At 34.4% G+C, this 27,630-nt stretch overlaps 1 protein-coding gene across 5 annotated transcripts; it reads left to right on the top strand.

Annotated features, from left to right (window-relative positions):
• The first annotated feature begins 4,206 nt into the window (after positions 1-4,206).
• mpz (myelin protein zero) lies at positions 4,207-27,630 on the top strand. 5 transcript variants are annotated; one of them, XM_056480438.1, is made up of 6 exons: positions 4,208-4,371; positions 7,046-7,209; positions 10,997-11,210; positions 15,319-15,448; positions 18,182-18,230; positions 26,119-27,630. In XM_056480438.1, the coding sequence occupies exons 1-6, from the start codon at positions 4,326-4,328 to the stop codon at positions 26,134-26,136; spliced, it is 621 nt and encodes a 206-aa protein (XP_056336413.1). In that variant the 5' UTR covers positions 4,208-4,325; the 3' UTR covers positions 26,137-27,630. The 5 variants fall into 5 exon arrangements, with proteins under 5 accessions (XP_056336428.1, XP_056336413.1, XP_056336397.1 ...); XM_056480422.1 differs by having other exon boundaries at positions 23,570-26,132; XM_056480445.1 differs by lacking the exon at positions 26,119-27,630 and adding an exon at positions 26,027-26,115.

The raw sequence follows: 27,630 nt of genomic DNA, 5'->3' as shown, positions 1-27,630 counted from the left end.
GGCAAGTAATTCTAGCTGTTAAACCAATTGATCATTGAGATGCTCAGCTTTATTCTGTCCTCCTACGCTATCATCTCAAAAACATTGCAAAGATTAGATGCTTTGTTTCCAGTAAGGACTTAGAGAAACTTGTTCTGTTCATGCTTTTATCACAGGTAGGGTGGATTACTGTAATAGACTCCTTACTGGCCTTCCCAAAAAACAGTCAGAGTTGCAGCTCATCCAGAACACTTCTGCCAGGATTCTGACCAGAACCAGAAAATCAGAGCACAACACATCTGTCCTCAGGTCTTTACACTGGCTCCCAGTTACACTACTTGTCTATAAATCACTAAATGGCCTAGGACCTCAATACGTTACAGATATGCTCACTGAATACAAACCTAACAGATCCCTCAGATCATTAGGATCAAGTAAATTAGAAATCACAAGTTCAGTCAAAGCAAGGTGAATCGGTCTTCAGCTACTGCGCCCTCCGCTGCTGGAATCGGCTTCCAGAAATGATCAGATGTGCTCCAACATTAGGCACATTCAGATCAAGACTGAAAACACATCTGTTTTGCTGTTCCTTTACTTCTATGTTATTTTTATTTTCTTATATTTGTCTCTTTTGTTCCTGTTTATGTTAAGCATTTTTAATTACCATTGTGTATGAAAAGTGCTATAACAATAAACTTGACTTGCCTTGTCATTCGTCTTTCATGGACGACCAGCCTTTTTGGAGAACTTGAATGCATCAGTGACTTTGTAAAGAAGCAATATTTTAGAAATTACACATTTGGAATGATCAACTTCTCTATCTAAACAACCTGCTGATGTCCTTTAAAAAAGTTTGAGCTAGTCCACTAATGTGATTTTTGCTGGTAAAGAACTAAAGGTGAACACTAAAACATCCTATTGGGAACTAAAATACGTTTGATAGTAATGATGATGGATCTGCTCTGTCCATTCACAAGGTGTCCTATTCTCTCTCAAAACGGCCACTTTAATAATTTCATGTCCTCGCATCAGCTCATGTTTTAATATCCCCCACTGTCAGTTTTACTGGAATAAAAGGAGTGGGTGGGAGACTGGAGGAGGAAAGAATGCAAACCTTTGTCTACAGACAGAACGATGGTGGAGGAGAAAGAAAGCAGCTCTAAATTAGACCCGCCCGCTCACCCCATGTCTTTCTGTCTGTCTCTCTCTCTGTATTGTTGTGTCTGGAAGACGTCAGCAGAGGAGAGGAATCTGGAGAGAGGGAGAGATGGAAAAAGAGAGGGATGGAGAAAGAGATGTCTTTGTCTCATCTCTTAAACATGTCCTGGTGAAAGGGCAGCGAGAGGAGAAACGGGGTCAGGAGGTGACTTTCTCGTTCTCCGCTGTCTTGCTCTTGTCCCATTTTTCTTTTCTCCTTGATGTGATATTGTTATCATCATGCATTCGGTTAATTTATTAGTTACTAAAGATAAATTATTTTCTTGCAACTCAAGTAGAGGTCATGGGTTCAGTTACTTGCAAAGATTGAAAACCTTACAACGTACATTATTTTTGCATAAATAAAAATCTTTTAAAAATGTAAAAAAAATTCTATTGTCAGTGCTGACCTGGGTAAATACTACAGTACATGACTATTTTTAAAATATGAACTGTTTATTAGTACTTATAAACAATGACCTTATTTTACATCCCTAATCCTACCCAATATCTAAACCCAACTACTACCATACTAACTGTTAATAAGCATCTACAGTACACTACCTGACAAAAGTATTGCCGCCTATCCAAGTTTTAGGAACAACAAATAATAATTTGATGTCTAGTTGATCATATGGTATCAAAAGTGGCTTTAATTGAAAGGCAAAGGCCTCTAGATTACGCTTATTTTGCCTAAATAAAATATAACCATGCTTTGATTTTAAATTATTTAATTAGGTCAGTAACTCTGTCTTTGCTTAGACAAAAGTCTTGTCACTTAACAGAAATAATGTACAGTATAGAATATAAAGTCATGGTGCAGTGGAAGTAGCAGTAATATTGTGTATGACTCCCATGAGTTTGGACGACTGCATCCATACATCTTTGCAATGACTCAAATAAACGATTAATAAAGTCATCTGGAATGGCAAAGAGTTCATCACATTCTTTGGGTTCATCTTCAATGATTCCTCCTCCATCATACCCCAGACAAGCTCAATAATGTTCAAGTCTGGTGTCTGGGCTGGCCAATCCTGAAGCACCTTGACCTTCTTTGCTTTCAGGAACTTTGGTGTAGAGGCTGAAGTATGAGAAGCGCTATCCTGCTAAGGAACTCACCCTCTCTTGTGGTTTGTAATGTAATGGGCAGCACAAGTGTCTTGATACCTCAGGCTGTCGATGTAGCCATCCTCTCTGCAGATCTCTCGCACGGCTCCTTACTGAATGTAACCCCAAACCATGATTTTTCCTTCACCAAACTTGACTGATTTCTATGTAAATCTTGGGTCCATGCAGGTTCCAATAGGTCTTCTGCAGCATTTGTGATGATTGTGATGCAGTTCAACAGATGATTCTTCTTAAAAATCAACCTTCTTCCACTTTCATCAACTAGAAGTCAAGTTATTATTTGTTGCTCTTACAACTGGGATCGACAAGAAGACTTTTGTCAGGTAGTGTAAGGGTAAGTTAATGGTGAGAATTGTCTCTTAAAATAAAGTGACCCCATTTTGTGTCAAATCAATGTTTATAATAATGTGATTCTTATCATTACAATTTAGCACATATAACACTTTAGCGAAGGGTTAAAATGGAAAGGTTGAAAATGGAAATAGCTATGCTTTAATCCATCTTTTTTTATAAATTTTTTTGTTTGGAATATCAATAAATAAATGCATTTCCCAGTGCTGGGTTGTGGCTAGAATGGCATCCACTGTGTAGAACACTGGATAAGTTGAATGTTCATTCCGCTGTGGCGACCACTGATTAATAACGGGACTAAGCTAAAAAGAAAATGAATGAATAAATAAATGCTTAATGAAAATGCCATGATGTGTATACATTTTGAAAATGTGCATAAACAACGCATTCACACTACTGAGTAGGATAAACTTTTTATCCGACCAGAAAAATGTGCATACATTACAATGGAAACACATTTACTGAATAAATTCCAGCGGGATTTTGTTTCAACAGATCATGTGATAATAATAATGGCTGTGATGTGACTGCATTAATAGACAAACCAGCTGACTGGCCACATTGCACAACATCTGAATAGTTGTTTTGGTCATTTGAAAATCCCTTACCCAAAGTCTGTCATCAAAGTGGTTCAGTTTTACCTCACAGATCTGATTGGCTGAGCTTCCAAAGAGCATCTCAAACCTTTGAAAGCAATCACGTGTTAATTGCATTTAGTCTTTGGCTGCTTCTAATGCACCAAAATTCATTTTTCGTTTTGATATTTGGCACCAGTTTACCAGGAAGTGACTGGTTTCTTCTCTTTGACTCATTGATTGGAAACAATGCTTTATTCTCAAATGTTTTATGCAATTATTCCAATTTATTTCACATATTTAGACGAAAATATAGCTAGTTTTGAACGCTATGGAAACCTGTTCGAAAACATGAGTTCTCCTATTCAGTTTGGTGATTCTGGCAGCACATAAATTACCCCTTTAACCTTTTAAGTCCTTCTCCCTTCCAGTTATGGTGAATGTGAGTGGCAGACAGATGGAGACCAAGGTCAGGACAGGTTAGATGAAAAGACCTGCAGCTCACTGTGTTTTCAGTCCGCAGGCCTCTCGGGGGCTTGTTTTGTTTATACAGCCGAATCAGCAGCACAAGAGAAGGAAGGATTACAGATGAACAGCACTCAACCGTGACAGGATAAGGAGAAAGGAGGTATTGGAGTCCTAAACCCCAGATATACACACATATTAAACTCCAAATATGATCTGACTCATTTTTAAAGACTATCTTTATGGCTGCAGTGTCTTTTTGTCCTTCAAATATACTCTTTCCTTGTCAAACAGATGTTCCGATGCTGTGATTAACTGTCTGGAGAGCGAGAGAGAGGATTCATTCTCAGGTTATTGTATCACTTGTCCTTTCTGTGTGGTGTTTATAGACAGTTCTTTTCAGACTGAGAGAGACTGGTATCAGGGACAGGGCCAAGTAGAAGAGTTGATGTTGGAGGGGGGGTGGGATTTGATTTAGGGGTGTGGTTGGGTATAAAGTCCAGGACTGAATAGTCTCATCTTGATGCCCTCTGGTCTCATTCCCTTTCTTCCCTCCATCTCTTCTTTCTCCATCCCTCGCTCTCTTGGGACCCCTCACATACTGACCTGCGGGGAGATCGGAGAGAGATCATGCTGTCTGTACTGGCACTGACCTCCGTGGTGCTCTTGGGCATAGGTAAATACGTTTCATCATTCTTGTGTCATTTTGTAACAGACTAACTACAAACCAGAAAATAAATTCAGATTTCTTTTTTTAATCTTCTGTTGTGGATTATTGTATGTTCAGACTCACCTGTGGTTTGTACACCTGGTGCCTACCTGTTTAGAACGGGCCAGGTTTGAGAGATATAGGTACATACACAATCAGAATACATTGTATTGTTTTATGTAATGTAATGGTTATATTCTGATTTAAATATAATGTGTTGTCTATAGTTTTTTCCTCCTTTTTTCTAAATTATTTACAAAAATGTTCACTAGATAAAGTTACAGAATTAAGGTAAGCACTAAAACAGACCTTTGTTCTCGAGGTGTGTCCAATTATTAGATCAAAAATAGAATAAAACTGAAATTTTGTGTAATGTAAATATAAAAAACAGTATTTCTGACATATTTAAATGTATAATTCATTCCTGATTTTTTTGCATAATAATTCCAGTTTTTATTGTCACAAAATCCATCAGAAATCATTCTAATATACTGATTTGCAGCTTATTTTTTGATAATGTTACTCATTTATAATGATTTTAATTATTAACGTAGAAATATTTTTTTTCTGACATATTTTTTGTTGAATCCATATTTCTGCTTTATTTTTAAAATAAAATAAAGTGTTACTGAAGCCTTTAGTGCTAAATTGATTCTCACAAATGTAATTTAGATTTTATATTCACTTTGCGCATCACATCTGTCAGTTGTTTTTTTTTTGGTACTCAATCACCAATAATTGTATATTACACTGTAAATCCCAAAAAGTTAAGGTAACTCAAACTGTTTGAGGAAACCGATTGTAACAAACCATTTAAGTTCAAAAACGTATCCTAATAAGTACTGTAATCTAAATTTGAGTAAACGAAGCAATTTGAGCCAAGTAAAACCCAATAAATTCAATTTAATTCACTGTAAAACCCAAAAAGTTAAGGTAACTCAAACCATTTAAGTTTAAAAACTAATCCTAATGAGTACTGTGAACTTAATTCATTTGAGTAAATGAAGCAATTTGAGCAAAGTAAAACCCAATAAATGAAGAGAACTCAAACCAGCTGAGTACTGTAAAACTCAATAAGTTAAGGTAACTCAAACCGCTTGAGGAAACCGATTTCTACAAACCATTTAAGTTTAAAAAATGAATCCGTAGGAGTACTGTGAACTTACTCCATTTAAGTTGAAGTAATGAGGTATTTAATTAACTCATTACCTTCAACATCGAGTCCAAAACTCTTTTCAAATGAGTAGAATTAACTTTCAGTAAGTTGAGTTGACTACACTCACTTCATTTGATAAAGCTGACTGTTGGGTTTTACAGTGTATTAATGTAAAAAAGCTAATTTCTCCTTCATATTTTAGTTGAATCCACAATTCTGCTTTACATTTGTGTTGTTCTGCAAATCGTGGTCACACCTCATTTTAGGCTGTCCTTGTTACAGTGTTCGTTTAACTGCTGGGTAATATTAATTAATTACATATACTTACTATATGGTTAGGTTTGGTATGCGGGTTAGGTTTAGGGTTAGTTGCATGTAATTATGCTTAATTGATTGATATGATAAGTACACAGAACGTGTAACAACAACCCCTAAAAATAAGGTGTTAGCAAATAATTTAGCACTAAAACAATTTACTATTCACTTTGCACATTTCACATCTGTCAGTTGTTGTTTTTTTCGCTCGATGTACACTACCGGTCAAAAGTTTTGGGTCAGTAGGATTTTTAAATGTTTTAAAATAAGTTTGTCCTGCTCACCAAGGCTGCATTTATTTAATCAAAAATACAGTACAGATTATAAAATTGTGAAATGTTATTGCACTATAAAATAACTGTTCAAAAGTAGTTTACCATTTAATTTAATAATTTAATCCAGTGATTTTAAAGATAAAATTTCAGCTTCATTACTCTAGTCTTCAGAGTCGCACGATCCTTCAGAAATCACTCTAAAATGTATTTATTTATTATTATTATTATTATTATTATTCATTCATTCATTTTGTTTTTCGGCTTAGTCCCTTTATTAATCCGGGGTCGCCACAGCGGAATGAACCGCCAACTTATCCAGCACGCGTTTTACGCAGTGGATGCCCTTCCAGCTGCAACCCATCTCTGGGAAACATCCATACACACTCATTCACACACACACACACTACGGACAATTTAGTCTACCCAATTCACCTGTACTGCATGTTTTTGGACTGTGGGGGAAACCTGAGCACCTGGAGGAAACCCATGCGAACGCATGGAGAACATGCAAACTCCACACAGAAACGCCAACTGACCCAGCCAAGGCTCCAACCTGTGACCTTCTTGCTGTAAGGCGACAGCACTACCTACTGCGCCACTGCGTTGTAATTATTATTATTATTATTATTATTATTATTATAATTATTATTATTATTATTGGTAATAGTAATAAAAACAATAATGACTGGAGTAATAATTTAATTTGAAACTACATACAATAAGTAAATTTTAATAAACATTTAACAATATAATTTTTACATTTAATAAATGCCGCTTTGATAAACAAAAGAATTTTCTTAAAAAAACAAAAAAAAAACTGACCCCAAACATTTGACTGGTATATATGTCCTAGTGTAAGCTAATAATCCTCAGTCTGTGTGTTTGTATCCTCCAGCCTCTCAGAGCACGGCTTTAGTGGTGTACACAAACTGGGAGAAACATGCATTGGTGGGCTCAGATGTCAGACTCTCCTGCTCTTTCTTCTCCTGGCAGTGGACTTCTCCCGACGTGTCCTTTACATGGCAATACCGTCAAGATGGGGCTAAGGACAGCATCTCGGTGCGTAGAATTCATATTTTGTGATTAACAAGTGTTTTCTGTTTATTTACAGTTGTGAATTACATTATGGGATGTTGATCTCTGCTCTGTTGACTTCTGATGAACTCTACAGTTTGATAAAGTGACTTCTGTTGACATTTTAGTAGTTTGAAATAGAATAATGTATATAATATAGAGACAAATAAGTCTGTAAAATGACAGAAAATGTACTGGAAGTTTATTTATACCGTAATATACAACACCAATCCAGACAATATACTTTAAACTACTTAAAATGTTAGTAAAAAGTGACTTTTTTTTACTTTTCAGGGTTAAAATATGTTGGAAGAAAGATCAAGGTTCCATAATAAAATTCAAAAACATCAATAACTTGAAAGTAAAATAAAACAGGAACCACAAAATACAGAAAATTGCTCAATTACGGATATTCTTTACAGTATATGCTCACGTTTTCATCCTCCTTGTGTTTATTAATGAAAAGAAAGGAATTTAAAACAACATGAGTGAAATAAAATCACATAAAACGATTTTCGAATAAATATATAAATCGTTATGTACACAAAGACACACTTGGATGCATTTGAAAGCAGATTAAATACACTTATTTAGTTTTGGTTGTAGCATTCATTTATTAAATGTTGGGAATATTTCTGAATAGTCAAGCAAACGATGTTTTGACCACATTAATTTCACATCACATAAAAGTATTTGATTTCTTATTGTAGTTATGCATTTCTAAATATCTCCAAAGAAAATTAAAAAGCCAAAACTTTCTTCAGAGCAACTCCTTTAATTTCACAACACTTAACAGTTATTGGAATTTGTAATTACAGAATGAAGCCTCGTATTATTAACATGGTGTGATTTGCATTTCACTAAACCTGTTAAAAGGTATGTTCACTGCTAGTGTAACTCGTATATCTGTATGAAAACATCCCCACCCCTTGGAAATAATATCCATGTGTCTGTGTGGTTTGTGGAGATAATTACCATGCAAATAGAAATATTAGGTCCTTGTGGGTGTAGTTCTGCTTTCCCGATTGTACAGTGCCATGCAAGCCAGCTGCATTCAATGGCGGATGCTTGTTCAGACTGGTAATTCTGGAAGTTAAAAATATCATTGTATTTGTTAGGCAGTGTAACCGAGTGGTTTGATTAGCATAAATTAGTTTGATTTGTAATTTAGTTAACACTGTATGTAGTTTTGCTGCTATGCTTGCTTTTTATATACTTTGATATACTCATTAAAATAATAACATACAATATTATACAGTTATACAAAGTAATATACAATTTTATGATATATGTGACCGTGAACCACAAAAGGGCCAATTTTTGAAAAACTGAGATTTACACATTAGCCAAAATCTGAATAAGTTTTCCATTGGAATATGGTTTGTTATATTTGGCTACTATCTGAAAATGTAAAATCTAAGAAGAGTTAAAAAAAAAAATCAAAGTTCTTTGCAATGCATATTACTGATTCAAAATTCAGTTTTTATATATTTACTGATAGAACTTTACTATATGTTTTCATTGAACATGATCTTTACTTAAAATTCTAATGCTTTTTTGCCATCAGAAATAATTTTCAATAATCATAAAAAATTTTGGTTCATACAGTGTATTTTTATGGAGCCAGATCAATCTCAAAAATAATACATTTACAAAATAAAATTCATAAATGCACAACACAATTAACATTTACAAAATCTAATTTGTGAATTCAAAAGACGATTAAAAAATGCACAAATCCAATTCATGAATTCAAAACATGATTCACAAATAAACAAATCCAATTCATAAATTCAAAACACGATTCAATAAAGACAAATCCAATTCATAAATTCAAAACACGATTCAAAAAAAGACAAGTCCAATTCATAAATTCAAAACACGATTCAAAAAAAGACAAATCCAATTCATAAATTCAAAACACGATTCAAAAAAAGACAAATCCAATTCATGAATTCAAAACACGATTCAAAAAAAGACAAATCCAATTCATGAATTCAAAACACGATTCAAAAAAAGACAAATCCAATTCATGAATTCAAAACACGATTCAAAAAAAGACAAATCCAATTCATAAATTCAAAACACGATTCAAAAAAAGACAAATCCAATTCATGAATTCAAAACACGATTCAAAAAAAGACAAATCCAATTCATAAATTCAAAACACGATTCAAAAAAAGACAAATTCAATTCATAAATTCAAAACATGATTCAAAAAAAGACAAATCCAATTCATAAATTCAAAACACGATTCAAAAAAAGACATATCCAATTCATAAATTCAAAACACGATTCAAAAAAAGACAAATCCAATTCATGAATTCAAAACACGATTCAAAAAAAGACAAATCCAATTTATAAATTCAAAACATGATTCAAAAAAAGACAAATTCAATTCATAAATTCAAAACATGATTCAAAAAAAGACAAATCCAATTAATAAATTCAAAACACGATTCAAAAAAAGACAAATCAAATTAATAAATTCAAAACATGATTAAAAAAAAACAAATCCAATTCATAAATTCAAAACACGATTCAAAAAAAGACAAATTCAATTCATAAATTCAAAACATGATTCAAAAAAAGACAAATCCAATTCATAAATTCAAAACAAGATTCAAAAAAAGACAAATCCAATTCATAAATTCAAAACATGATTCAAAAAAGACAAATCAAATTCATTAATTCAAAACACGATTCAAAAAAAGACAAATCCAATTCATAAATTCAAAATACGATTCAAAAAAAGACAAATTCAATTCATGAATTCAAAACATGATTCAAAAAAAGACAAATCCAATTCATAAATTCAAAACACGATTCAAAAAAAGACAAATCCAATTCATAAATTCAAAACACGATAAAAAAAGACAAATCCAATTCATAAATTCAAAACAAGCTACAAAAAAAAAAGACATATCCAATTCATAAATTCAAAACACGATTCAAAAAAAGAAAAATCCAATTGATAAATTCAAAACATGATTCAAAAATACGCAGATCCAATTCGTAAATTCTAAATACGATAAAAAAATAAGTTAACCCAATACATAAACTCAAAACATGATTAAAAAATACACAAATCCAATTCATAAATTCAAGACACGTTTTAAAAATACTCAAATCCAACTCATAAATTCAAAACACGATTCAGAAATACACAAATCTAATTCGTAAATTCAAAACACGATTCAGAGATAGACCAATCCAATTCATAAATTCAAAGCACGATTCAAAAATACACAAATCCAATTTGTAAATTCAAAACACGATTCAAAAATATGCTAATTCAATTCATTTGGCGAAAACATTTATGATTTTTACTTGTGAATTCACAAATTGTGTGTTTATAAATTGACCAATTGGATTATGAAAATGTTTGGCTTCATAATTTTGAGCTGCAAAAATACACCCATGCAACCCATGAAAGTATGTGTAATACTTTCTATGTGCAATACTTTCTACATTCGCACTTGTACACAGCACTTATACACTTATAACCTGTATATTTATAACAATCTGTACACACAACTCAACATCCAGGTTTCTTGACTAACCACATCTGTTTAATGTTTATCATTTTTATTTTATTTTTTTCATATTTATGTTGTGTTGTCACTTGTCACTTTATGTACACTGGAAGCTTCTGTAGCCAAAACAAATTCCTTGTGTGTGTGAAGCACACTTGGCAATAAAACTGATTCTGATGCCACATATGACTGGTTTTGTGGAGGTTTTCTGAGGTTTTCTGTCATCTGTTATGTAGATTTTCCACTATGCTGGTGGAGAAGCTTATCCAGCTAATAAAGGCCCATTCCAGAACCGCCTGGAGTTTGTGGGCAACCCCAGTCGCCGTGACGGTTCTATCCTGATCAAGGACCTTGATTTCGGAGACAATGGAACCTTCACCTGTGATGCCAAGAACCCACCTGACATTGCTGGCCACCCCTCAACTGTTCGACTCCTGGTGTTTGAGAAGGGTAACAGATCACTATGAGTTTTCTATAACAAAAAAACTGTGTTTTGCAGAGAAACACATTATAAGAAAGTCACTTGGGGTTCCTCTTTTGCTTTTTTGCTCAAACTATTAAGACTGCTTTTTGCCTTTAGGTCCATCTTTTTCCAAGGTGGCTTACAAAGCCTGCGAGATCATATGGTTGGAGATGAAAGTTTGCAGCTAATGGAAGCGCAAAGTAACAGTAAAGCAGAGACCTGAGTGGTTTCCTTGTGTAGTTCCGTGAGCACGATTTCTGTGAAAAATAGCCACTGTTGGATCCAAATGCCTCACACAGAGCCTAATTCATCACATAAATGCTTTTGTGCACAGGTGTTTTTGATTTTCCTCTTTGTTTTCCTTTTAAACAGTAGATTTAACTTCTCAGTGCGGTATGCCGGAATATGCTGGCTTGTTTGAAAGGGAAAAAAATTGAGAACACTTCCAGGTGGACATTCACTGTTAAAAAATGCTGAGTTCCACACAGTTCCTTCCCAACACAAATCGATTAAGTTAACTTAATAGTTTTTTTTATTTATTTTTTTTTATTTACAAATTTAAGTGAATGGAACATAAAACAATTAAGTTGTCCCCCCAAAAAACACTCAAGAATTGTTCTGAATCAGCTCATTTTAAATAAGTAGAGTTGAAGTCCCAATTATTAGCTCTCCTGTGTTTTTTTCCTTCCTTTTTTAAAATATTTCCCAAACGATGTTTAAAAGAGCAAGACATTTTTCACAGTATTACTTATAATATTTTTTCTTCTTGAGAAAGTCCTACTTGTTTTAGTTTCGCAAGAATAAAAGCAGTTTTAAATAAAAAAAAAATGATTTTAAGGTCAATATTAGCCCTCTTAAGCAGTATTTTCTTTCAATTGTCTACAGAACAAACCACTGTTATACAACGGCTGTGTTTCCATAAAAAATGCTAATTAAATTAAAAATTTCATCCAAATTACAGTAGTCTAAGAGAACAAAATCGTCACTTCCTGATTAACTAGTGCCAAATATCAAAAGTAAAAACATAATTTGCCGTAATAGGAGAAGCTGCGACGATCTTTTCTTTATCTAATAAAGGACTCAGAATACAGTATGCTGACGCGCAATTAACGCATGGTGGCGTTTAAAGGTGTGAGACGCGGAGCACAAATGCTCTTGACAGTTCTGTAGGCAGAGCTCAACAATAAGGACTGCCCGATGGCCCAGGGCAAGCATGTGAGACTCTCAGGACAATAGACAGAATTGTTACTGGCCCAATTGGGGTTTAATTTTAGAGTTTAATTTGCCTAAGACTATTTGTCAATTGCACGCAACTACAGTCTTAGAATTGAGAAACAGTTTGTGCTTTTAAGTCTTCAAAATCTGTCTTCTCTGTGATGTCATAAACACCATATTGCTTTTCGGTTCCTCTCATCTGATTGGATGTTATAAGCATGTTATTTTTTTCCACAAAAATCAGAACGAAAAGACGACAACATGGCGGCAACATCAAATTTTGATGCTAAAAAGAAAATGTCTATTTCTAAAGTCTTGGAAGCAGACATTTACCTGGGTAGAAGATTTTTTTTCTTCTGGAGAAAATTCTACTTGTTTTATTTCAGCTAGAATAAAAGCAGTTTCAAATGTAAAAAACGATTTTAAGGTCAATATTATTAGCCCCCTTAAGCAATATTTTTTCAATTGTCTACAGAACACTGTTAAACAATAACTGTGTTTCCATCCAAAGATGTGAATTAAATTTATGGTATATTAACTGAAATATCGTATATAAAATGGGCGAATAAAGCAGTATTTCGATCCACCGAGTCAAAGAGAATAAAATCATCACTTCCTGATTAACTGGCGCCAAATATCAACAGTAAAAGCGCAATTTGCTGTGGTAGGAGAAGCTGCGTCAATCTTTTTTTTATTTAATAAATTACTTGCATCTCAGAATACAGTATGCCGACTCGCAATAAATGCATGGCGGCGTTTAAAGGTGTGAGACGTGGAGCACAGACGCTCTTGACAGTTCTGGAGACAGAGCTCAACAATAAGGACTGCCGGATTGCCCAGGGCTAGTGTGTGAGACGCTTGGGACAGTAGACAGGATCTTTCTTGCCTTGTCACTAAAGTTTAATTTGACTGCGACTATTTGTCAATTGCGCACAAATACAGTCTTAGAATCGAAAAAACAGTTTGTGCTTTTAAGCCTTCAAATGCTACCTTCTCTGTGATGTCGTAAACACCATATGGCTTTTTGGTTCCTCTTATCTGATTGGATGTTGTGAGCATGTTATTTTTTTTTCGTAACAATCAGTGCAACGAAAAGACGACAACATGGCGGCAACATCAAATTTTGATGTTTTGTACAGTTTACCATCAGTTTGACACGTCGGCACCCATTTGTTTTACAATAAAATACCTACACATTTTCCATACTGCACTTTTGTTTGCATAACACTTTGAATTTTTCTCATTATACATTTATTAGCATTTTTAAATATTTAAATTCTAGATTTACAAACATTTTTGACACATTTGTTTTATTTTTAAGCTATTAACTTTTCTCCTTGTTTTGGTGGGGCCAGTGAAAATATTGGCAGGGCCAGTAAAAATCTGAACCACTGGTCCGATAAATTCTCTGCATTGATCCCTGGGAGGTAACTAATAATATCTGAAAATACTGAAATGATTAAGGCATTTTAGAATGACCAAAACAACATTTCAGATGTTTTACAATGTGCTCAGGCTGCTGGTTTGTCCATTCACACACATTTTAACTTCACATGATCTCTTATAACAACATCACATGACTTTTTTAAATGCGCATACTGGAATTTGTTCTGTAAAGATGTTTCTATCGTAGTTTATTCACCTATTTTCTTATCGAATAAAAAAATTGTTCTACTTAGTTATATGCACACATGTTTTTCATGCGCATTTTCAAAATGGATGCACATCTTGGCGTTTCCATCAACCGTTTTTTTTATGCACTTATCCAAAATGTGCATAAAAATAGGTGGATGGAAAAATAGCGACATAGCTTCGACACTGTTTTAGTTTATGTAAATTTTAGTTTTAGTTAGTTTCTTTTTTTATATATTTTTTTACATTTATCATGATAGGACAGTAGAGATTTCAGACAGGAAAGCGTTAGGAGCAGAGAGGGAAAGGATCGGCAAAGGACCTCGAGCTGGGAATCGAACTTAGGTCGCCGTCAGCATATTGGTGCTATATGTAGGCACACAGTACCACTAGGCTATTGGTGCCGACAGTATGTTTCTTTAATGGTTTTGTACGTTTTAGTTTTTAATTTGTCAACGAATGTCTATTTAGTTTTAATATGTTTAGTTTAACAGTTAACAGAAGACGTCCATTGTCGACCAGAGCAAAGTTTAGTGTTTGTACAGTTTGCAATAACAACTTAAACAAATTAAAGTAAAAAATTATTCAGAATTGAGACAAATGTATTCATGTTAAAGTTCATGTATGTAGCTAACCATAAATCTGTTTGTTAGTTAAAGCGCCATCTACTGGTATTTCTCTTAACAACTGCAGGTCAGATTTTCTTCCACAGAACGTGCGCTTATTATTAATTATTAGTTTTTTGTGCGCATATCCAAAATTCGCATAAAAATAAGTGGATGGAAACATAGTTAATGACTTGCCTAATGACCCTAACTTGCCTAATTAACATAGTTAAGCCATTAAATTGCACTTTACACTGAATACTAGTATCTTAATAAATACCTAGTAAAATATTATTTACTGTCATCATGGCAAAGATAAAATAAATCAGTTATTAGAAATGAGTTATTAAAACTATTATGTTTAGAAATGTGTTGGAAATAATCTGTTAAACAGAAATTGGAGAAAAAATATACAGGGGGGTTAATAATTCTGACTTCAACTGTAGTTTGAACGAGCATTAAAAATCCTTTTTGGAGTGTTGATTGATGTTGTGCAGGGTTATTTTTTAGTGACATAGTTGTAAAAAAAACTCCCATCATATAATACAAGTGCATTAAGAAAAAATATGATCCGTAAAACTGTGAGGTGTGTAATCTGCAGACCTCAACACACCTCACTTTATATTCTCTTTTTTTGTCTCAGTTCCAGTGCAGGCTGGTGTGATAACGGGGTCCATTATTGGCGTAGTGTTGGGACTGCTGATCCTCGTTGTGGCAATTTACTATCTGATGCGTTTCCTGGTAGCCAGACGGGTGTTCAGCTTGAGCATGAGGTCAGTTTGGGAGCATCTGCTTCCTCGAGCTCGACCCGAACCTCTGCCCGGCCTTGACACACACGCCCCAATACACACACACAGTCTTGCCAAGAAGCAGCCCAGATCTCCTGTAGCCACACACTCACCCAAAAACACACGCGTCACGAGCGAGGCATTGACGAAAGCCCCAATCAAACCACAGGGTAGTAAGTCACCAATTCTTGCTTAGCTGAATGGTAGAATGTAGCTTATTTTACCAAGAGTTTGTTTTGTTTTTATGCGTCAGTTAACGCTGGGTGTAAAAATAAAAATCTAATTTGCCATTTTCTAAAAACTCCTTTAATAAACCTTAGTGAGTTATTCAATTTAAGTAAAATTAGTTATTATTTAAATGCTATTTTAGTTTATGTAAATTTCAGTTGAATTTTTGTTCGTTTCTTGAATGGTTTTGTAAGTTTGTTTAGTTTTTATTTTGTGAACAAATTTCTATTTAGTTTTATTGTGTTTAGTTTCAGTTTTAGTAATTCTTGTCATTAACAGAAGACATCCAGTGTCGATCAGAGCAAAGTTTAGTGTTCGTACAGTTTACATTAACAACAAATAAAAGTACAAATTATTCTGAATTCAGACAATATTTAAGATACTTCAAATTAATAAGATATTTCATATTAAAGTTTGTGTATGTAGCTAACCATAAATTTGTTTGTCAGTTAAAGCGCCATCTACTGTTAGTTCTCTTAACAACTGCAGGTCAGATTTTCTACCACATAATGAGTGTGATTAATTTAGAAAATTATTAATTTTGCTCATTTCATTTTAGTTTGTTTTTCAGTGGCTGTTATTAATTTTAGTTTTACATTTATTGCTAATTTGTTTTGTTGAACTATTTTTTAAATGTTTTTGATCGATAGTTTTAGTCTAGTTTTACTTTCTGTTTACTAAATTAACGAACCAGTGATTTAAATCACACTGCAGTCTAATGATTTTAGCAAATCAGAATTTGTTTTGCAAAACCACTGAAATATTTAGAAATTTAAATGCTTCTCCAATAGGGGTGACAACTGTTAACCCATGAAACCCGTATGCGACGGCCTGCGACCCACAAGCTCACCACTGCCACCTGCTGTGGCGCCCTGTGAGCTCAGAGCGGTGATAGTGCTCACTACGGAGTGTAGTCTTTAGCTTAGGCTCCATTTACACTAATACGCTTTAGTTTTAAAATGGCGCTTATCAATTAAAATGATCTGCATCCACAATGGCGTTTCACCTAGCGTTTCTGAACAGATATCCGTCCACACAACACCGCTGAAAACCCATATCAATGACCATACACACACTCTGTCATGCGTTGCAGCGTATGCGTCACCATCATATAAATATGGAGCTACACGATGCCTTAACATTTTTAGTGTCTGTTAAGTTGATATCAAAATGAAAGGCAGTTACTTATATCATGTTCTCATTTTATTGTTAAAAAAGTGAAACAACATAGCCAGTATGATGCAACTGATGTTATAAATCACACTGACGTGTTCTCGGGAATTTGTTTTCCATATCAAACTTGCAAAGTCTGAACTTAAGGAAAGAATGCAAGACTGAACTTAATATTGAGGAAAAAGCCCCAAACAGAGCCACATCTCCGTTTTCCCCCATTCACACTAACACAGAGCAGCAGTGTTTTAAAACGTAAATGGCCTCTTCAGCTTTTACATAAATCTCAGTTTTCAGGGCTCGAAAACTCCAGGGAAGTGTGGACGGCAGGCATAACCATAGCAAAACGTATGCGTTTTAAAACGAAAACATATTAGTGTAAACGGGGCCTTAATTTACACCTGAATATTTGTTTTAAACTGCGTTTCATTCAGAAGTGCTCACCACTATACCCTAATTCCTTTAAAGGGTTTACCCTCAGGAATGACAGCTTCGAAAGTATTAGGGCACATTGCTTGACACCAAACAACTTCCGGTGGAAAGGATCATTGGGGCCTAAAGTGTCCATCAGTTGTGCTCTTTAATATAATCTAAAAGGGACCTTCGAAGTGGCCAGTTTTGAGCACTTCATTTTGGATCGACACTTTAATTTAGCGGCTATGATAGTTTTCACTGTAGTGCCCTTTGGAGGGCGATATATTCCATTTGAAATGCACTGCCGATCACATTCCTCTCAAATGCAAATGTAAAGTGTGCTAGTTTATTTCACAATATTAGTTCACAGTTGTAAACAGGGTTTGAAATGTTTTGTTAAATGCTTTCAAACAGCCACAAAAGACCAGCCACCCTTCGCCTACTGACCTAATTCTGAAACAGTTGTTGTTAGGATTTGATGTTGAAACCAGTTAAGCCACTAAGGAAAATTAAGCCACATTAAACCAATTAAGCCACAATGGAAAAAGCCCAAAGTTCACTGAATTCTAACACAAACTCTGTGTGTTTGGCATAGTTTTATGGCTATCGAAAAAAAAACTGCTTCCCTCCAGCTTCCATCGTCTCCCTTCATGTTACTTATTTCACAATATTAGAACAAAGACCAGAAAAAAGCATACATACATTCACCTATAGACCCTCCTCTCAGGGGACTAAACATAGGAGACTAAATTACACAGCAGTTGTAAATGGGAATTTCTCTCCCGTACATATGATTTTCATAGCGGGTGTCAACAGAGACTATAGGACACCTAGCTAACAAGCAGTCCTCCATCCAGCAGATGGCTGCGTTGTTCATGCAAATTTTTGTATTTTTGTTTCCCTTAGCAAACATGGCAAGAAAGGCAAAGGAAAAGAAGGATCACAGCAAAAACAGGCAAGTGCTCACCTGCCACCAACCTAGAGACACGCACAAACACACACAAAGACACACAAACACACAAGCTTGCTAGTTTCTTTCACTTGTTCTGTTAAAGTTCTCCTGTCCTCCACTGCTCTCCTCCCTCTTTTGTCTATGGTTAGTTTTTAGTTAGGTTAGGTTTTATTATATATATATATATATATATATATATATATATATATATATATATATATATATATATATATATATATATATATATATATATATATATATATATATATATATATATATATATATATATGTATATATATAAAAATAAAAAAAGAAAATCTTAAACTCGTAAATGGTATTTATATATATATATATATATATATATATATATATATATATATATATATATATATATATATATATAAATACCATTTACGAGTTTAAGATTTTCTTTTTTTATTTTTATAAATTGAATAATCAAAGAAAAATGTATCATGATTTCCACAATATTAAGCAGCAAAAACTGTTTCCGAAATGTACAATTAATAATAAACATTATTTTTATTAGTCATAATAATAATAATAAACATAATTAAACTTCAATAAAACCGAAGTAATGGCTGCTGATTTTGTCTTGCAAGCAGAGGAATAAATTATAATTCAGTTTATAATTTAAATGTAAATAATTTATAATTCTATAATAAACAGAAATAAATTATAATAGATGAATTAAAAAATTCTATATTAGATACAATTAATAATTATATAAATATCATAATATCTATTATAAATTATTCTTACCAAAACAATTTCTATAAAAATAAATAAACCGATTACAAAAATATTAATAATCATGTAAATCACCTTTTTAAATAATTAATACAAAATATAACCTAACAAAACAATAAATATTATAGAATTAAAAAAAAAAAAAAACAGTACTACAGAAAGGTCAAATGCATGGCAGGTGAAATTCCAGGTAAAGCTACATCTACCTCAGTGTTTGCTCCTGTCTGCATGCCAGTTTTAACCATATTAGTAATCCAGTACAAGTCAGCAAAATTAAAAGCAAGGAATTTTACACAGTATTTCCTATAATATTTATTCTTCTGGAGAATTATTATTATTTTTTTTATTTTGGCTAGAATAAATGTTTAAAAATGTTTTAATACCATTTTAAGGTCATTATTATCAGTCCCCTTAAGCTGTATATTTTTTCGATAGTAGAAGGAACCAATCATTGATTAATGATTATACAATACCTAATTGCCCTGACTTAACCTAATTAACCTTATTAAGCCTTTAAATGTCACTTTAAGCTGAATACCAGTATCTTCAAAAATATCTAGTAAAATATTATGTGCTGTCATCATGGCAAAGATAAAGGAAATCAGTTATTAGGAATTAGTTATTAAAACTATTATGTTTAGAAATGGGTTGTAAAAAATGGTTAAACAGAAATTAGGGAAAAAATATACAGGGGGCTAATAATTCTGACTTTGACTATATCAGGATACAGAATAAATATCCTCAAGAGAACTTTGGGAATAAATTAAAGGTTATACCAAATATAGCAGAGTGTGAACTTTTACTTTGGGCGCTTCCCTGTGGCCTTGTGGACTTGGGAACGTCAAATCAGCATCACCGAACTGGCAGTCAAATGGAGCTCATACATCCCTTTTCCTCCGCTAATGTGCCATTCATTTGCATACCGTCTAACTTTTCTTTCTCCTTGGGATTATTTTCTTCTGTGCACTTTATCATTCACCTCCTCCACATCACTGATTTTCCTCCTCTAGCTTTCTCTTCCCGCTGTCCTCCATTCTCTCCGCAGGTGAACAGTAAAATGCTGTCAGAGCCAATCATGTTTCCACTTTAATCATGTATTATATCATGACAAACACCATCACGTACAATCAGGCCACTGCTTTCCTCGCACGCATTTCATCTCTTTACAGGATCAAAACAGAAGATTTCCAATCTTGTATTGTTTATGTTCTTTCTGTCTTCATTTCCTTTCTTCCTTCTCTCCGTTTCAGTATGCACTTCTCTATTTGTACTCCTGAGGTGTGTGTCTCCTGTCAGCTTCACTCTTTCTCTTTCATTTTCTTGGTTCTGTCAGTGTAAACCCAGTCTACCCTCCAATATCCAGTTGACTGAATGTAGTGTGATAGATTAGTGTGCTGCAGAACAGAAGTAAAATCGCTACAATTTCAAATCTCATAGTGGAAACTTGCTGGAAAAGTTTATATAGCATTTATAATACAAAAAAATAAAATAATATATATATATATATATATATATATATATATATATATATATATATATATATATATATATATATATATATATATATAAAGGAATGTTTTGGCGGTTAAATTGGAACAAGTCAACAGAATTCTAAAGTTTAAATTTGAGTTTAACTTAAGTACTTCTGTAAAGATTAAATGTTTGATGTCTGCTCTACTAGTGCACATTTATAGTAATAGAAGTAAGCACATTTTCGTTTTTGGGTGACCTATCCCTTTGTTATCAAATTGCACTATCCCAAAACATTCAAATGGCACTTTTTAATTTGGGGGGGAAAGGGCATTCATGACTAAACATTTTGTTACAATTTATTACAATTACACTTAAACAGTAATCCAAAAATTAAACAGTTTTCTGTTAATTGACTCTAAGGCCATTCAAGATGTAGCAGAACAGGATGTTTCGCTGAAACTGTAATCCTTAGTGATTCATAAAATGCAAGTCAAAGTTTTCTGGCATTTGAGAGTCAAAAAACTAAATCAATAGCCAAAATGTCTGTATATGTTTTTGACTATCAAAGTACTCACTGATTCAAATGTTATTACTCGATTGAATGGGCGTTATCAGTGGATATCAGCTGATAGATGTGGGTCAGAAGGGGCCTTCTGCGCTTACTAGTAGGCTCAAAAGGCTGTAATTATCCATTCACATGGTTAATCAACTATACTAATAGTGAAGATTCCAGATCCAGATCTGTTTTTACATTATTGTGGTTAATTAAATACAATTAATGGGAAATTTAATAAATAATATAAATAATTCTTGTTAACTTCCGGTTATGATTAACCATGTGGCTGGATGATACTTATAGGCACAGAAGGCTCCTATTGGCCCATATCTATCAGCTGATAACCACTGATAATGCCCATTCACTCAAATGATAACATTCGAAACGGCATTATGTGAATTATGGAGGAATGCGGTTTGAGCAAATAAATTAAAAAGAAATCTTTAATGTTATACAGTATAAAAATGTTCTCTACATCTTGGATGCCATTAGAGTGATCTAAATTCTACATCATTTTGAAATGTTTTTGTCTAGTTTTTGAAATCTAGTTTTTGAAAAAACTTATCAAAATTAATGAAATATATTTCAATGGCATAAAGACACATACAGTGTACTGTATTTTATTATTTTTTTAGAACACAAAAACAGTATTTCATTTCTGAATCAAATGTATCTAAAATTAAGTCGATGGTCTCAAACTTAATTCCTGGTGGGCCGCAGCTCTGCATAGTTTAGCTCCAACCACCTCCAAATCACACATGCTTAATAGTCTCTAGTAGTCTTGAACACTTTGATTATTTGGATCAGCTGTGTTTGATTAGGGTTGGAGCAAAACTGTGTAGAGCTGCAGCCCTCAAGGAATCGAGTTTGAGACTTATGATCTAAGCTAAAAAATAAGTCCCTAATAGTTTCTGTCTATTCAGGAAAAGTCCAGAAAACTCCAAAACAACCTTAAAGGTATAAATCACCCAAAAATGAACATTCCATCACCCACTTATTGAAACTGTGTGAGTTTCTTTTTTCAGATTAAATTTTTAAGAACCGTCATTGGTCCCCATTTAAATCCAAAGTATTTTTCTCTAAGATGTAAGTGAAGCTTTTTGGTTACCAATATATACAGTGGGGAAAATAAGTATTGAACATGTCACCATTTTTCTCGGAAAACATATTTCTAAAGGTGCCGTTGACTTAAACTTTTACCCGTATAATAGTAACAACCAAAGATACGCAAAGAAAACAAATCTAATTAGTTTACAAATTAAGTTATGTGTAATAAAATGAAATGACACAGGGAAAAAGTATTGAAAACATGAAGGGAGGTGTAGAAAGGCAGTGAAAGCCCAAACAGCAGCTGAAATCTCTGAGTAGTTCTTCAGCAACTCTCTGCCTTCTACTCTTTGTAAATTAATATTAGCTGCTTCAGTCCAACATCTACATTAGCAGGATGATGAAGATGAAAACAGGGTGGACATTTCAGCAAGACAATGATATAAAACACAGCCAAGGAAACTCTCAAATGTTTTCAGAGAAAAAGAATCAAGCTGTAGAATGGCCCAGCCAATCACCTGATCTGAATCCAATAGAAAATAGAAATTTAAAAAATTATAATTAATAATCAGATTTGATAGACGAGACCCACAGAACCATCAAGATTTTTATACTCCGTTGAAGTCTGTGGAAAAACTCACACCTGAGCAATGCATGTGACTTCATTCTCCATAGAAGAGGCGTCTTTAAGCTACCATCACCAAAAAAAGTCTTATAAAAGTATTAAATACATTTCAGTAGTTTAGTACTTTCTCCTTCTGTCATTTCATTGTTATTACACAACTCATTTTTCAGATTATTATTATTATTTTTTTGTTTGTTTGTATTGTTTGGGTTTTTACCAAAATTTGGTTCAATTCCATGTCAACGGCTCCTTTAGAAATATTATTCCCAGGGAAAAACATAACGTGTCTAATACAGTATTTTCCCCGCTGTATATTTTGTGTTCAGCAGAAAAAAAGAAACTCATTCAAGTTTGGATCGAAACATCGAGTAAATGTCATATTAGCGTGAACAATCCCAATTAGTTACGTGTGCAGCACCATTTCAGGTTTCTGACAGAACTGAACTGAAGCTTCTTTTGTGCAAAAACAAACAAAGATAATCAAACATGTTTCAGTATCTCGAGACTGAGTGGGGTCAAAGGTCAGCTGTATGACAGTTCTTTTGTTTAGGTGCTGTGATGTCACGCTGTCACTCCCTAACTGGCCACTTCCTCTTTTGTCCCCCCTTTCCAGAAACCGAAAGTTCCCCTGGTGTTCATCTCCTTCTAACCACTTGTTTTAGCATTTCTTTCTTCTTCATCTTCTTCTTCTTCTCTTCTTTAATGAAACTACCTCCCTTATTCTGGTTCTACACATCCGTCAAACTCATCTGACCATTCCCACTTAACCCCTTCTCATTCCCTCTCTCTCTTTTTCTTACTCTATTTCTCTCTCTCTCTCTTTCCTCCCGTAGTGACTCACTCCTCCCCTCTCCACACTCCCTCTCTTTCCAGGCTTCAGCTGTGACGGATCCGGCCAAGCTGAAGGCGGCAGCATCAGAGAAGAAGAAACAGGAGTCTCGCAGGGAGAAGAAATAGGGATTGTGGAGCAGAGAGCTAGAGCTACAGAGCGGGGCCGCCTCCGCCCATTCCCATGCCCAGGAGGAGGCAGCGGGGATGGGCGGGCAGGGCAGGGTTCTTATGACCATTGAGCTAGAGCTCACTAAACAGGAGAAAGAGGGAGGGCAAACTAAAACCGGTCCCGCCGCGTTCTTTTCTCAACTCGCGCGCAAAATTACTCTCAAATGAACGAGACTGGTATGAAGAGAAGAGGGGGTGGTGGAGAGTTTTTGGAGGCGAGGAGTGAAAGATGAATCCTTTATAAAACAGGAGGACAGGAGAGGGGTGAAGTTTTGCTCTTTGTAATATCAACTGTGTGGTTTAAAAGAGAAAGAAAAACACTGTGTCCAATTTTGGTGCATCATGATAAAAGACAAGCTATAATCTTTCATAAATTGCTTGAAGAAAATGTATAGTTATAAAATATCGTTAATAATAATTATCTGGGTAGCTCCACTCACATTACAATCTTGTTAGTCCGAATGGGTTTTGGACTAAAATGTCTTAAGCATGCTGTGACAAGATATTTTATAATTATATCATTGATACAAATCTGGGTGTTTCTGCCCAAATTGCAGTCTCATTGAAGTAAAATCACACCTACTGTGAGGTTCAAACTCAGAAAACCTGGAACAAATGGAAGAAATTATGATTAATGTCAGAATTCTGTTTCTGTTACGTAAATCCAAGTATCTTTAAAAAATAAATACAATTATAAATAACTTGGTTAGTGTTTTTTGTGCTACACTGACAGCAGCACTTGTTGCGTGAACTCCACTATTTGGATAATTTAGATCATTTTTGGATTGCATTTCTCCTAATGTCACTAGTTCACACTCAATGCATTTTTTTCCAAAACATCCCATAATTTCCAAAATTTCAGCCTCTACTGAATGGTTGATATGTTGGTTTGTCGTAAAAGTACCGGAAATTAATACATATACTTTGAAAAATCAGAAAAGTGTGAGACCAATTTATTTAAAAACATAATCAAAATCAAGTATGCCATAAAATATTTCAGATAAATTTTTTTTTAAACCAAAATCAAGTGTAGTAGTGCAACAGGATTATGTTTGTTAGATTTTTTTATAAACCATCAATGCTGTGTGTGTAAACCATTATTTAAAACAGTCTTTAAACAGTCATTATTTAAAAGCGTCAAAATATGGTCAACCATTTGGTAGAGCAGGCAGTTAAAGGGTTAAGTAGATGAATATCTGTGCAAAGGAGTTCATATGCACAATATTTCTTTTTTAATAAGTCAGAAATGTAGCATTTTGAATAATTCTTCCTCATTTTATATCCAAAATGCTAAAATCTTGGTTTCATCCAGGCTTAAATGCCAGGTTTTCAACGTTTGAACCTCTCTAGGCATATAATGTGAAGCTGTTCTGTGAAAATGCACTCCGTTGTTGTTTTCAAGGAGCACAGATAAATTACCTGCGGCCTGAAAGTCTTTGTGTCGCACCTGGTTAGGACACAGTCTTTTAAAAACCCCAAAACACTTCAGCAGCACACATTCACAACAAAACCCCAAGCTGAGAGCCTTCAGCTCCCCGCACACTGTGACAGATGTGTTTGAGAGCTGTAACAGTGGCAGAATGCTCAACATTTCCACTTGTAAAAGGGATAGTTCATGCAAAAATGGAGAAATGCTAATCCTTCACTTGTTTGAGTTTCTTCTGAAGGAAGACATGCTGAAGAATGACTTCCACAACCATTGACTTCCATAGTATTTTTTAATCCTACTATAAACCATTTGAATGTAGTCATGTCATTGGCCCATGAACATTTCCTGCTTGTTATCAAACTATTTTATAACTGTAACAAGAGGCTATTCAGTCATAACTTAATTTAAAACAGCTATCATAATATTATTTATCAATATGTGGCTCTTTTTGGATTCTGAGAAGCTATAGAAATTACAAATGTAAAACAGGAAATACATTGGGACCATTGTTTTTGTTTACATCCCTCAAAGTGGTCTATGAATGTCAATGGCTTCTTTTTCCCCAACATTCTTCAAAATATCTTGTTTTTGTTTAACAGAAGAAAGAAATTCATAATTATTAGACCGACTTGAGTGTGTTGAAATGCTAAGGAAATTACAATTTTGGGTGAACTATCCCTTCAAGTGTCAGACCATCTCTGTCTGTACACAAATACAATCCTACACACGAACACAATCCTAGCCGTATACTTTTCACACGTTGTTCTCTTGCTGAAAAGTTATTTTGGAAACTTTATATTAATTGTCTTTTTTCCCTCCCTCTCTTTCTCTGTTTCTACTGCCTGTCTCTGTTTTCTTGTCTGTCTTTGTTCTTCGTCTGCTCTAATCTCTCTTCCTTATAGCGTTTCTGACACTTTTTTCTGGTCATTTTTCTACTTTCACATGTATAATTTCATCTTATCATCTGATACACTGGTGCTATCACTTCCTGTAGGCCGGCCCCCTAAAGTAGCCTCCCCGCCCTTCATTTACTGAGAGCTAAATATAGCACAAGTATTTTTAGTCACACACACTCTTCCTCACTTTTAAAAATTTCATTACAGTCAAAGAGAATTCATCCTTTCAGAAACACACACACGCTCACTAACATTCATGTTTCCTATCAGTTTTAAGTGCCTTCCCAAAGTACTCTGACGTAGTTTACAGCGAATCTGGCTTAGTTTTTGCTCTGACAGCGTTGACTGAAATACCCGAAATGACGTCGATACTGTTGGCAGAGAAACTCAAACATGCTGTGAGTTACTTGACACTCTAAGCCAGATTCTCACGTCTGTTGTCTGACAAGCAGCTGATTATTTTAACGCACACTTGTAATGGGAGAACAACCTCTGTCTCCATTCTGCCCCTATTTTTTAAGCCAATGAGGGCCGGCTCCTATGGAGGCACTGTCCCTCGACCTTCAAATATCATTAGCAAAGCTCCATCGCTCCATCCCGAATCATAGTTTTACTTCACCTCTCTCTAATTCTCCTCTAACTATCATGAACACGCATCCACCAGCTCCTCTTCTCATTCCCTGTTTCTGCTGGTAAGGTGCTCTCTCCTGCCCCCTGCTGCCCACAGAAGAAACATTTACATTCGGCCAGTCACAAAGACGTCAATCCAAAAAAAAAAAAAAAGTTAATTTAGCTAGCTCTCTGCAGACTATGAGGTGCATGTGTATGTTTTTATTCTGATGAAATGTAACCTGTCAACATTAGGGGAACAAAACAACATAAAAACGCCATGTCATTGTAAGTAATGAAAATCCTTCGACTGTTTGTGTATCGGAAGCAGTGTAATAGAGTTTTAATGATGTTTAATAATATTTCAGCACTTTCATTTGACTGACGTGACGGAGTTCATGTGGCTGCTGCTTCATAACAGTGTTTACCATCAGCTTGTTGGCTTGCTAAGTCCACAGGAAGTGATGCAATGAGGGCAGAGAGGTGTTTGAGAGAGAAATAAATGATGAAATGCTGGGTCGAAGACTTGGACTGAATTCATATTGAGGGGAAAAGTCAAGCCAAAGTCCAGTAAACAGTCTCACAGGATATGTTTTTGTGTCTTCAAGTCTTCATGTCAGCCCTGAGAACGAGAGAGGATCTCATCGGGAAAGTTATAGTGAGGGCTTGTGGGAAATATGTTTGTTAGACTTGAGACAGATGCTTTTTATGCATCTCGGAGCAGAGGTCGAGCAGCCACATGGTTTCTGCCATTAAACTGTGTTTAAATATTGGGGAATCGCCATGTTGTATGTATTGTGTGCACCTGTATTGGTACAGGTCTAGGTAACCGTTCTTTCTTTAAACTCCATTTAAAATGGCTAATTATTTTTTACTTTTATTTTGACTTTAACCTTGCTAACTTTGGTTTTCTGTAAAATGTCTTGTAAAATGTAAATGCTCAAGTTCAAATAATTTCAGAAAAATGCCAATAAAAAATCAGATCCCTTGTGAGTTTCCAA

The sequence above is a fragment of the Danio aesculapii genome, chromosome 2 (assembly GCF_903798145.1).
Source record: "Danio aesculapii chromosome 2, fDanAes4.1, whole genome shotgun sequence".
In the NCBI taxonomy this organism is placed as follows: domain Eukaryota; kingdom Metazoa; phylum Chordata; class Actinopteri; order Cypriniformes; family Danionidae; genus Danio; species Danio aesculapii.
Note: the sequence above shows the minus strand (reverse complement) of the source record. Positions and strands in the feature narration are given on the sequence as shown.